The 14,110-nt window shown below is 40.6% G+C and overlaps 1 protein-coding gene across 4 annotated transcripts in view; it reads right to left on the bottom strand.

The window, feature by feature from the left end:
• The window catches only part of MRTFA (myocardin related transcription factor A), a 221,836-nt gene that overhangs the window by 108,376 nt on the left and 99,350 nt on the right, over nucleotides 1-14,110 (bottom strand). The window contains exon 1 of one of the 4 annotated variants that reach the window (XM_034948323.3): nucleotides 12,185-12,440. The exons of the other annotated variants lie outside the window; for them this stretch is intronic. Coding sequence (XP_034804214.1) covers nucleotides 12,185-12,230 — 46 coding nt within the window. The 5' untranslated portion in view covers nucleotides 12,231-12,440. Of the gene's footprint in view, nucleotides 1-12,184; nucleotides 12,441-14,110 lie in introns of those variants that run through there. 4 annotated transcript variants of the gene reach the window in all.

Below are 14,110 nucleotides of genomic sequence, written 5' to 3' on the forward strand. Positions count from 1 at the left end.
TCTAAAACGTTTAAAATTTGCCCCTTTTTAAAAGTTGCTGAGCAGTATCCCACAGCCTGAATTAATTAATTAATTATGAGACAGAGTCTCACTCTGTCACCCAGGCTGGAATGCAGGGGTGCAATCTTGGCTCACTGCAACCTCTGCCTCCTGGGTTCAAGCAATTCTCCTGCCTCAGCTTCCCAAGTAGCTGGGACTATGTGTGCCCGCTACCACGCCTGGCCAATTTTTGTATTTTAGTATTGATAGGGTTTTACCATGTTGGCCAGGCTGGTCTCCAACTCCTGACCACAAGCGATCCACCCACCTTGACCTCACAAAGGGCTGGGATTACAGGCATGAGCCACCACGCCCGACCTCAAATGAATTTTTGTGTATGGTACAAGGTAAGAGTCAATGTTCCCTCTCTCTCTCTCCTTTTTTTTTTTTTTAAGACGGAGTCTTGTTCTGTTGGCCAGGCTGGAGTGCACTGGCACAATCTTGGTTCACTGCAACCTCCGCCTCCCAGGTTCAAGCGATTCTCCTGCCTCAGCCTCCTGAGTAGCTGGGATTACAGGCGCACGCCACCACGCCCAGCTAATTTTTGTATTTTTAGTAGAGATGGGGTTTCACCATGTTGGCCAGGATGGTCTCGATCTCCTGACTTCGTGATCCACCCCCCTCAGCCTCCCAAAGTGTTGGGATTACAGGCATGAGACACTGCACCCAGCCCTCTCTTAATTTTTTTAACATACAGATAGCCAGTTCTTTCCTGATTTGTAAGTTTTTATTTAAACCACAGTTAGAAAAATAATTAAAATAACACTACCTCTAAACACTCAAAACCACTGCTATGACATAATCCTGCCATTTCAGTAGAACAGAAAATCCCCACGCCTTCCCCTCAGCTCGGAGGGCACAGGACTGGGCAGCAAGCTCCACCAGTTTGTAGAAGGAGTTCAACTTCCAGACAGCAGGGAAATGCCTTTCTCTGAAGTTATTACATGAGTTCACACTGAAGGGAAAGAAGAAAGTGAGCCTTATCATTTTCCCAAGATGCTGTCAGATGTGTTGGATTTACTCTCACTCATAATTGTGCAGGATGGTTGTTTTGTTTTGTTTTGAGGCAGGGTCTCACTCTGTCACCCAGGCTGGAGTGCAGTGGTGTGGTCTCAATTCACTGCAACCTCTGCCTCCAGGGTTCAAGCAATTCTCCTGCCTCAGCCTCCCGAGTAGCTAGAATCACAGGTGTGCACCACCATGCCTTGCTAATTTTTGTATTTTTAGTAGAGATGGGGTTTCATCATGTTGGCCAGGCTGGACTCCAACTCCTGACCTCAAGTGATCCGCCCTCCTCAACCTCCCAAAGTGCTGGGATTACAGACGTGAGCCACTGTGCCCAGCCACAGGTATGTTCAGGATGGTTTCAACCAACATCAATAGAACCAACTAAGAACAGATGGCCTTCAGCAACACAGAGGGGTAGCACAGGAGTTCCAAAGATCAGTAGTTTGAAAATCAGGTCACAGGGAGTCCACGCTATATGATCTTGGGTAAGTCACTTAACATTCTTAGCCCCCCGTCTGTTCACCTGTAAAACCAAGGTTTGTTATCAGGTCATGTCTAAGATCCTTCCCAGTTAAACATTCTAGAATGCCAAAAATAAGCCTATTTGTTCTTTCTTTGAAAAATCAAGAAAAATGGCAAAAAAAAAAAAAAGTTGTCAAATTGTGAACGTTTATCTAACACAGAGAACTATACTAGGAGCAGGTTTTCTTTTTTGTTTCCTGTTTTACCCTATTCTTCCATACTAATTAGACATCATATAAATCCCACATATAAATCCAACACATCTCATAGCATCTTGGGAAATAAAAATAAAATATCTTTTGGAACTGAACTTCTCAACTTTAATATGCATGTGACAATCTTTTTTTTGAGATAGGGTCTCACTTTGTGGCCCAGCTGGAATACAGTGGTGCAAACACGGTTCACTGCAGCCTTGACCTCCCAAATTCAAGTGAGCCTCCCACTTCAGCCCCCTAAGTATCTGGGACTACAGGTGTGTATCACCATGCCTGCCTAATTTTTGCATTTTTTGTAGAGATGAGGTTTCACCACGTTGCCTAGGCTGGTCTCAAACTTCTGACATCAAGCAATCTGCCCACCCCGGCCTCCCAAAGTGTTGGGATTACAGCTGTGAGCCACTGCACCCGGCAAATCATCTTTTTAAAACAGATTGTGATTCCGCAGGTCTGAGGTGGCGTCTGAGATTCTGCATTCCTAATAGGCTTCCAGGTGATACAAAGGCTGCCAGACCTTGGAACATACTTTGAGTAGCAAGGTGTTAGAAGAATATGGACATAGTATCTGTTTGAGTAACCTAATTAATGTCGATACCTAAGTTTTCAGTACTTTACATAACCAAATAAATTAGTCTTATGGCATTGATTTGAGGAATATAATCTTATCGATTCCCAAGAGAAGATACTAAGAAAACAGTTCAAAAAATCAAGTTTAATTAATATTTTAGTTCCTCAAGATCCTATTTGCAAGGAAAAACAGAAAAATAGAAAATCAGAAAGATACAGCATCATGAATTGTTAAGGACAATTTTCACACCCTATAGTCAATGAGCAAAATATATTACAGAAATGCACTTTCAAAAAATTAAAACAGGCTGGGCAACATAGTGAAAACCTGTCTCTCATTAAAAAAAATTTTTTTAGCTGGGCCTAGTGATGTGCACTTGCAGTCCCAGCTACTCAGGAATCTGTGGTGGGAGGACCACCTGAGCCTGGGGAGGTCCAGGCTGCAATGAGCTGTGATTATGCCACTGCACTCCACCCTGGGCAGCAGAGTGAGACCCTGGCTCAAAAATAAAAGCTACACAAAAAAATAATTAAAACATTGTATACTAACACCACCATTTTATGCCTACAACAAATCAGATTATTCTTACCCAACAAAAGCCAACAAAAAATTTAACGTGTTGTTTTTTGACAGAAAACTTCTGAGAGGTTCAGCAAATTGAGAGTAAATGAGTGTACACAGGAAGGAGCCACAGCTCTGCCAAGAACATGGCCTAACACAAACACTGCAAAGATAAATTTCAATAAATCTTACAAAATAGAAACAAAGGCAAAAATGTAAAAGAGATTTATACAAACTCAACTGGTCAGAGGGAACAGTTTAATGAGATGGAGTGCCTCCTTATCATGCAGTATTTGGTCAGTGGAGGGAGCACTTTGACTGCAGAGGTTCCAAATTAACAGCTCTATCTCCTAATCATTATGCTTCCATCCATCTTCTTCCTCTTTTAACTGTACCTACCTGTGTATGTGCATACACACAATTTAATATAAGCTTTATTTATTTATTTTTGTGCGTGTGTGTGTGTGTATGTTTTTGAGACAGAGTTTTGCTCTTGTCACCCATGCTGGAGTGCAATGTCGCAATCTCGGCTCACTGCAACCTCCACCTCCCAGGTTCAAGCAATTCTCATGCCTCGGCCTCCCAAGTAGCTGGGATTACAAGCATGGGCCACCACGCCCAGCTAATTTTTTTGTATTTTTAGTAGAGATGGGATTTTGCCATATTGGCCAGGCTGGTCTTAAACTCCTGGCCTCAAGTGATCCGCCCGCCCCAGCCTCCCAAAATGCTGGGATTACAGGGGTGAGTCACTGTGCCCAGCCAACATAAGCTTTATTGGAATACAAAAGAAATGTATGCTCATCATAGAAAATCAGAAAGATACAGGAAAACCCAAAAGATGGAAAAAATATAATGTCCCCTATGAAATCTCACTACTCAGAGAAAGTTATTCATATTCTAGTGTATAGCCTCAAAGCCACTTCTCTAGAATTATAGAGATAAGTGGTAAACATTATTCCACATTTTAAAAATTATTTTTAAAAAATTTTTGTAAAGATGGAATCTTGCTATGTTGCCCAGGCTGGTCTTGAACTCCTGGGTTAGACAGGAAGCTGTCGGGGAGGTTTGCTTGAGCCCAGGAGACAGAGGTTACAGTGAGCCGAGATCCCACCACTGCACTCCAGCAGGGGGCGACAGAGCAAGACCCTGTCTCAAATAAAAATTATAAAAATATAAAAAACCAAAACTACAATGTACACTTATGAAAGAACAACAGTAAGAAAGGGAAATTACATTTTAGTATAAATACATAAAATTTTGATTCATATCCACTGAAAATGTTTCAAGGACACCTAGGGGTCCTCAGACCACACTTTGAAAACCAATGCGCTATACTGTAGTGCCTCTTCAGTTAGGGCACACTATACAAATATTTACAAGGCATAGTCTCAGGAACATACTTAACCTAAAAAATATCCTAATGATTTTGCTAAATCACCCATTCAACAATTATTAAGTGCTTACGATACACGAAGTATTCTTATACACAAGGCAGAAAATCAAAGAGGAAAAAAAAAATCCTCCTTGTGGCACTTACATTCTACGAAGAGACAGCCACAACCAATAAACAAATGAACTATCTATTCTGCAAATAAGTGGTATGAAGGAAAATAAAAGCAAGGTTTTACAAAATAGGATGGTCAGGGAGTGCCTAACTAAAAAAGTAACTTTTTTTTTTTTTTAAGAGACATGGTCTTGCTCTGTCACCCAGGCTGGAGTGCAGTGGCACAGTCATAGCTCACTGCCACCTCAAATTCTTGGGCTCAATTGATCCTCCCCACTCAGCCTCCTGTGTAGCTGGTACTACAGGCACATGCCATCATGCCTGGCTAATTTGTTGTTGTTGTTGTTGTTGCTGTTTCACATAGACAGCATCTCACCATGATGCCCGACTAGCCTTGAACTCCTGGCTTCAAGTGATCCTCCCCACTCGGCCTCCCAAAGCGCTGGGATTATAGGTGTGAGCCACCATAACGGGCCCAAAAGTAACATCTGATCAAAAATCTCAAGGTGATGCGGGAACAAGCCATGAGGCTACTCAGAGAAACGTGCTCTAAATAGAAGGAATAACAAGTACAAAAGCCCTGATATGCGAGCTAAGGTGCTCAGGGACAACAAACAAAGCCAATATGGTTGGGGTAAAACAAGCAAGGGAGAGAAGAGAAGCAGATAAAATCAGAGTTACAAAGCAGTTCATGTGGGACTTTGTAGACGAGTATGAGGACTGTGGCTTTTTCAGTGAATGAGAATAACTGGCAGGTTCTGAGCAAGGAGGGATATGACCTGATTAATTTTAAATGGATCATGTAATCGTGTTTAAACTCAAAAAGCTGAATTAAACACCTGTTCCATCTCTTACTGTGTGTCCTTAAGCTTTTGAACCTCAGTTTCCTCTGTAAATTGTGAAGATACAGACACTGCAACAAGTTGTTGTGAAAATCAAACAATATACATAAGGCTAAGGGGCTTATGAGCAGTGGCTCACACCTGTAATCCTAATACCTTGGGAGGCAGAGGTGGCAGGACTGCTTGAGCTCAGGAGTTTGAGACCAGCTTGGGCAACACACCAAGATCTCATTTCCACAAAGAATAAAAAACTTATTGGGGCAGGGGAGGAGAAAAAAAAATACTGGGGTGCAGCGGTACACGCCTGTGGTCCAGCTACTCGGGAGGCTGAGATGGGAGGATTGCTTGAGCCAGGAAGGTTGAGTCTGCAGTGAACCATGATCACACTACTGCACTCTAGCCTAGGTGACAGAGCAAGACCTCGCCTCAAAGATACACATACATACACACACACACACACACACACACACACACACACACACACACAAATACTTTTAAATTATGACAGACTATAAAAATTTCACTACTGAGTTTGTTTGCGCTATGTAGTTGTCACATAGTCCTCTTTTCTAGGCCCTCTATACTCACCGTACTGCCACCATCAGCCATTTATGCGACTTTGCCATGAGATTAATGCCCCAGACCTCTGATACCATGAGCTCAGCCTGATACTGCCCTTTAGCTTGACGAGTGCAAGGCAAAGAAAGTGGAGTTTTTTTTTTTTTTTTTTTGTCATTGATGGCAGAGTGGTTTTTTAGCATTATTTTCCTTGTCATTATAAAGAAAATCTTTTTAAAAAATAATGCATGTGGGCCAGGCGCAGTGGCTCATGTCTGTAATCCCAGCACTTTGGGAGGCTGAGGTGGGCAGATCACGAAGTTAGGAGATCGAGACTATCCTGGCTAACACAGTGAAACCCTGTCTCTACTAAAAATACAAAAAAAATTAGCCGGGCATGGTGGCGGGCGCCTGTAGTCCTAGCTACTTGGGAGGCTGAGGCAGGAGAATGGAGTGAACCCAGGAGGTGGAGCTTGCAGTGAGCCAAGATCGCATCACTGCACTCCAGCCTGGGTGACAGAGCAAGACTCCATCTTTAAAAAAAAAAAAAAAAAAAAAAAGCATGTGGTAATCATAAAAGTGAAGTTCCAAAAAAACAAGACTTTATGAGTCTCGTCTTTATTTAATTTGGCACTGTTTTAATAAAGCTAAAACTGTAGTTCTTGGTCTTGACAGCTTGCCTCATCCAAAAACAAACAAAAAGGAGGAAAAAAAAAGATGCAGACTGACAAATGAATTCAAATTTCTTTGATCTGCGTCCTAACTCTAAGGGGACTTCAGATAAATCAATGAGTCACAGAAGGGGCAGGAAGATGTAAGCCAGAATACTGATGACAACAGCTGTCTGTCTACCTACCTGTCTTCTGAGATCATCATTAAAGTATGAGATTACCAAGACCAGGGAATACAGAGTAAGATAAGATGGAGGCCCACTGGAGAATTATGAGGCCTGTCGCATTCTGACTCCACTTCCCAGCGGGTGGAAGGTGAATACCCAGGCACTGGTTTTTATCTCCACCTCCTAAGATGTGAGTCATTCTGAGTAGTGACAGAATCTTGCAATGGAAAAGCCCAAAGAAAACCAAGATCTTTGGGAAAAATTATAAACAATCTCATTTATTAGAGGCCTCTGATGGTTTCTTTGAAATGGGTAAATTTCCTCATCTTAAAGTGGAGGGCAAGAATTTTCTACCTAATGTTTCTCTCAAACTCTAAAATCCCTTAAATATAAAACTAAGTGGCCAGGCGTGGTGGCTCACACCTGTAATCCCAGCACTTTTGGAGGCAGAGGCGGGCGGATCACCTGAGGTCAGGAATTCGAGACCAGCCTGACCAACATGGAGAAACCCCGTCTCTACTAAAAATACAAAATCAGCAGGGCATGGTGGTACATGCCTGTAATCCCAGCTACTCAGGAGGCTGAGGCAGGAGAATCGCTTGAACTCGGGAGGTGGAGGTTGCGGTGAGCCGAGATTGTGCTATTGCACTCCAGACTGGGCAATAAGAGTGCAACTCTGCTTCAAAAAAAAAAAAAAAAAAGTATGTTCTTTTAAAGGCTACATTAATATTTAGAGCAAGCTTGTCCATCCTGCAGCCTAGGATGGCTTGAATGTGGCCCAACACAAATTTGTAAACTTTCTTAAAACATTATGAGATTTTTTTTTTGCAATTTTTTAAAAGCTCATCAGCTATCGTTAGTGTTAATGTATTCCAAGACAATTCTTCTTCTTCCATTGTAGCCCTTGCCAAAAGATTTAGAGCATTAAGAGATCCAAAAAGTAGGTATTGCTAGTGCAATCTGGAGTTTTTCGTCAGTTCTACAGACCTGTGAGTGATGTGAACCCAAATGGGGCACCTTCCTTAAAGAATTAACATACTATCAAAAAGGGAAAAACTTATATGTCCACAATCTGCCCTATGATACTTCCTTTTAACCTCATTTTTATTAATTGCCACTCCCCTCTTGACCCATACTATTCTAAAACATACAGTGCAGAAACAAACTGTAATGATTAGGGAAATAGAAGTTAAAAAAAATGCAGGAATTTTAAGTACACAGATATCAAGGAAAAGAGAGACTAAATGGACTGAAGAAATATTTTATTTTTATTTTTTTGAGATGGAATCTTGCTGTGTCGCCCTGGCTGGAGTGCAGTGGTGCGATCTCGGCTCACCGCAACCTCCACCTCCTGGGTTCAAGAGATTCCCCTGCCTCAGCTTCCCAAGTAGCTGGAATTACAGGCACCCACCACCATGCCCGGCTAACTTTTGTATTTTTAGTAGAGATGGGGTTTCACCATGTTGGCAAGGCTGGTCTTGAACTCCTGACCTCAAGTGATTTGCCCACTTCAGCTTCCCAAAGTGCTGAAGAAATATTTTTAATAATAAAACAAATATTTTCAAATAGATAACATGTATGTGGTATAAAACCAAAAAGATTTTAAAGTACACAGTTTAAAAGCATTTTCTGAAGGATAAATCAAACAGAACACTTAGAAAACTTGAGTGTATAGGTTGTGCTGTATTTCTTAGGCTGGTTAGTAGGTGTGCATTAATCAAATCTTATAATACTTTATATATTCTTTGGCATTTATGGAGTACTCTAATAATAATAACAACAAAAAGTCTCTTCCACCCCAGTCCCCCAGTTCTCTATTCCCCTTTATTGAGGCAGCCAGTGTTACCAGCTTCTGTGGTCCTTCCAGAGACATCCTGTGCATGGACAAATGTGTGGGTGTGCATACATACATGCACAAGACAGAGAGAGAAAAAACAAAGTGACTCCCTAACTATGCCTCATTAAGATCAGATTTATGTCATGGGACCAAAGCATACCTAAGGAACTGTCTCAATTGTTCTCTCTACAAGTGAATTCTGTCCTGCTGTTGTTATAACTAAGAGGACTGCACTAGATGGATACACCTTAGGGCCTGTCTAGTCAAAGCCTTACACATTAGCTGTCAAGAGCCAAGTCCTAGCATTTCTCCATTCTAAAACACACCAGAGTCAGTACCATGCCCCAATATTCCCTAAGACTTAGCTTCTGAAATTCCACAATGTCCATCTTATTTGTTTTGTTGTTTTTATTTTTGTTTTGAGGCAGGGTCTCGCTCTGTCGCCCAGGCTGGAGTGCAGTGGCACAATCTCAGCTCACTGCAGCCTCTGCCTCCCAGGTTCAAGCAATTCTCCTGCCTCAGCCCCCCAAGTAGCTGGGACTACAGACATGCACCACCACACCTGGCTAATTTCTGTATTTTTAGTAGAGATGGGGTTTCACCATGTTGGCCAGGCTTGTCTTGAACTCCTGACCTCAAATGATCCACCTGCCTCGGCTACCTAAAGTGCTGGGATTACAGGCGTGCACCACCGCGCCCGGCCCCATAATGTCCATCTTAGATCATTAATTATCTAAACAAAATGATTCAGATATGTTTCCATAGTAGTGAGAAAAGCTCTAACTGTGGTTTGATTAGAACACTTAGATTCAGCAATAAACATCACAGGCAGACATGACATACTGCACATTCTGAGATGCAAAAGAATTCCAACTTTGAAAGCTATTTTTCAACAACATCTGCTTTGGACAAGGATTGGCTAAAATACAGGATGGTGGGTAGAAGATTCATTTCTTAATATAAGAACAGATCTCAAAATACTTCGATAAAATCTTGATTTAAAAGCTTATACTTATCAGGGAAAGTATGACAATCCAAATTTCATCACTCTCATTCATTCAAAAATACTAAGTACCATGTGCCAGTATCAGAAGCCAATATATAGATTAATATATTGCCCTTGAGAAGCTAATAATCTAATTAGGAAGACATATACATCTGGCTGGTTCCAAAGGACCAGTAAGAGACCACCAGCAGTGAGGAGGATGAAAGTTTTATTTTTTGAGACAGAATCTTGCTCTGTCACCCCAGTTGGAGTAGAATGGCATGATCATAGCTTGTTGCAGCCTCGACCTCCTGGGCTCAATCGATCCTCCCACCTCAGCTTCCCAAGTAGCTCTGACTACAGGTGGGCACCATCATACCTGGCTTTTTTTTTTTTTTTTAATTTTTTTGTAGAGATGGGGTCTTGAACTCTTGGGCTTAAGCGATCCTCCTGCCTCAGCCTCCTGAAGTGTTGGGATTACAGGTGTGAGCCACCATGCCAGGCCTGAAAGTTTGTATATAACATACATGAACATGTCTCACCAAAACCCCCAAGCTCCAAATATTCAAATGAAAATTGTTCATAAATATAAAACATACCCTGGAACTTTGCTATCATATTCAATATCCTGAAGTTTTATTTAGGGTAAAACTTTCCATCCTGAATTCTGTCAACAAGGTTTAGTTACTTTAAAACTCTCATTAAATAGCAGTCTCACCTATAAAGCATATATTCATATAGGTTAAAATATTCTATTGTTAGAAAATCTATGGCTCATGTTTATCTACTGATAAAGCCCAAAAGTCTTGACTTTTCAGAGAATGGCTTTTAGTTCACTGAGGCTTCATAACAGATGCTTTTTCATTTCCTATCATAAAGAAAGACAGTATTTTACTATACAGCTGTCATATTACTGTTACAATCCAGCTAATGCCTACAGCACTTCAGAACAAAACAGTAGCAATTTTACAAAACCAACACATTGTTAATGTTTTTGATCATATAGGAGACAGGTACTGGAGATATCAGTTTGCTATTACCCTTTCTATATCCAGAGTCTCTCCACTTTTACGAACATAAACAAAAGAAAGAAGTCCACATACACACTACAGCAGACCCTTCATTCTACCTGCATCCAACACTCTTGTCAATTTCATTTCACCTACTATCAACCTTTAAAAGTTTTATGAAGTAGCTGGTCCAACAGATGGGTGGTTAGCCCTGCCCAACACATGACGAAGGAAAAACAGCTCTTAGCAAGCAAGACAAGAAAATATTAAGTATGTCCCTTTCCCTCTCAAGGCTGAGAACACTGAGACTACCTGAGAAGAAAGCAAACAATCTTTTAACCTTTATAAAGAAAAGTTACTGGACTGAGATGATCTGTAAGTAACAAGGTGATTTTAAAAAGGGAGAGAGTTCAAATGCTAAAATCTACCCCTCAAGATAAAATAGGCACTTGCCCACACATAGCAGAGAACTGGAATAGACAGGAAAAATAAATAAATCCAAATTAGTTTAACTGGGAGCTTTTTCATCAAAGACAGATGGGAAACATTCAGATAAGCACACTATCTTGTTTAGAACACAAAGCTCAATAGATCTGTAGGAGGAAAAGGAAAGGCAACCTGAAACACATAGCCTATATGCATAAAAAATGACTCATTATGGTCATATTAGTAAAACCAGAAAGAACAAAATGGTAGTGGTATCTGTCTTCTTTGCCCCTTCCCTGATCATAAGCTTTATTAACCAGATAGCATCTGATCCTGTCTTCAACTGATGTATATCTGTCTTTCAACATACTACCTAAAATGCTCCCCAAGGAAAACAGTGAGACCAATTCTGCCAGAGACAGTATCTGCCAGAACCAAGAAGTCTTATTTTCCTTTGAGTGAAAGCCAGTGGATGGGGAAGAGGTCCCCAAATGCCACTTGTCTGAATCTTTTAAGATATGCTCTGAAACAAGAAAACACTACAGATTACATTTTAGTAGAGATCTAAAAATAGCAAAAGAACATTCCCTATTTTTAGATATCTGACTTCCAAGTGTAAAAACACTAAAAGTAAAAGAAACCACTGAAAACTAACTATATTTTTAAAAGGGTTTTAAAAACTCTGAATTGGAAAACTGTTTTTAGAGATAAAATTTCAAAAATCCTGCCTTGTGTTGACTGACTCTTTGCTCAAACTTACCCATCTCCAAAATTTAGTCCTAATCCTATGTGTTATTAAGGGCATTTCCACAGAACCAAAAGATGGTACAGAAAGGTTATACCACAAACAAGAAAGAACAGCTAAGAAAAAAAATTTAAAGATGCTTTCATAAAAACATAGAGTCTAGACTAGTGATTAAAGACAACAATGTATAAAACAGCAAAGCAATTTAATTGTCTTTCATTTAAAACAGTGCCACAGACAATACAACACTTGATTAAAGAAGACAAATAGTTTCTTTTCTCAAACAGGTCTCCGCAACTGAATAATCTTAAAACCAGTAACCATCTAATTCAAAGCTGTCAGAATAACGAGAATTTGCAATGAGAGAAAAATTAATAAAAAACTGAAAATGCAGTACACTTCTTCCTCCCCATTTCTGTCCACTCCTAGTACAAATATGACCCATTTTTTTTTAAAGAAGCCTGTGGCAAATAAGATTTGTAGGAAATTATTAGCAAGTTAGGAAATTAGGATTTATGTGAATTACCTGACTGTACTGCCATCATTAACATCTCAGGTTCCAGTAGAGTCATGACGGATTCTTCCAGAAACAAAAATCCACAAATATAATGAAGAAAGTCAAAGTCACAGGAGAAAAGCTGTCTTGAAAGCTTTCACAAATTCAATCTGATGCCTTATGCTCAAATCAGACTGTGAGAATATCCCCTTCTCAGTGCAGTTACCAATTTATCCACCCTTCAGGCGAGTCAAGATGACACAGATTTGAATTACTGCCGACAGGAAACCAAAAAGCTCTCCAGTTAAGACATACTAAGTGTGGTTAGAACAGTGAGCAAGCTCCTCCCCTTGCTATTCGTCTCTGGGGGAGGGGAGAGACATATATAAAGAGACTTTCAGAAAACAGATCAACTGCTTTTTTCCTCTCAAGAAGAGAAGATGAGGTTTTGTTCAAAATCCCACTATAAGAGACTGCTGTTAATGCAGTTTAGTGGAACAGATTAAACACAATCCAAACAACTCAAGCTCATGAAAGAAGCAGTCCAATTACTGACCCATTGATGAGAGGTGGGGAAGAAGATTAAACACATATAAACACATATATACAAAATGTAAGCTGCATAAATTTTCTGAAAAAGAATTCCAACGGCTTTTTTATCTGTGGTATTTATAGATAACAGGCTAAGGAAGTTGAACATTTAACTACAGAAGCTCAACTATTTCTCCACCCCCACTCCAATTAAAATATCTGTTTCAAAAAGTCATCTGAATACATTCCAGAGCTGTAATCTGTCTTTCAGATCTGTCAGTCCCCTAAAAGAGCCTCTTACTTGTGCCTATATTAGATATACGGTCTGTGAATAGACAGTATACTGATGTTATTTGATTTCATTTACTTTTTTTGTATGTTTGAGACAGGGTCTCACTCTGTTGCCCAGACTGGAATGCAGTGGTGCAAATGTGGCTTACTGCAACCTCAACCTCCCAGGCTCAAGTGCTCCTCCCACCTCAGCCTCCTGAGTAGCTGGTCTCAAACTCCTAGGCTCAAGCGATCTGCCCACCTTAACCTCACAAAATGCTGGGATTACAGGCATGAGCCACTGCTCCCCACAGCACCTTTCATTAACTGATATTCATAACAATGATATTAAGATTACTTTCAGTCTATCTGACTGAATTTTTTAAAGTTGGAAACTAAGAATCCATGTTTGGTGTGTTTATCTAGAATTCTTCAATCTTTCTCGTTAACTATCAGCCTGTATGTGAAAGCTGGCTGCTGCCAATAGCCCAGCGAATACCTTAATGCTTACATAGTAAACAAATGGTAAATAAAAGCAGTAGGAGACCTTAAGAGAGACAATAGTCTCAGAATGACTGAAGGCAATATTTTGTTATTAGTAAAGAGAAGCAATGCAAATTTGGGGTGAGGGAGAGTCAGTACAAGAGAGAAAAACTTCCTTCCTTTCTCACTCCAAGAACATCATGTTTAAAAGAAAAGCCAGAAAAGCTCTATATAGAACTGTGGGAATGACTCAACAGGCAATGAGTAGCAGCCAGTGTGGGCTAAATGCTGCTCTGGGAAAGCAGAAGCATCTCACTGGCCCCTTCTGGCAACCAAATTTTCAAACTGACTTAGGAAAAACAGGTAAATTTCAACTTTGAGTCTACATGACAGTCTGGTCAAAGGTTAGCAACTAAGGGAAAAGCATCCCTAAAAGGTTGAGAAGACTGAGTCATTCCTTGGTCCTTATGTGGGCTGTATAATTTGCTGTGTGAGAGGTTTTTTCTTTTCTTTTTGTTTTTTTTTTTTTGAGACTAGGTCTCACTCTGTCCCCCAGACTGAGCACAATGGCATGATCTCAGCTCACTGCAGCCTCAACCTCCCAAGTTCAAGCGATTCTCCTACCTCAGCCTCCCAAGTAGCTGGGACTACAGGCATATGCCACCACACCCA

Source organism: Pan paniscus, chromosome 23 (genome assembly GCF_029289425.2).
Source record: "Pan paniscus chromosome 23, NHGRI_mPanPan1-v2.0_pri, whole genome shotgun sequence".
NCBI classification, from domain to species: domain Eukaryota; kingdom Metazoa; phylum Chordata; class Mammalia; order Primates; family Hominidae; genus Pan; species Pan paniscus.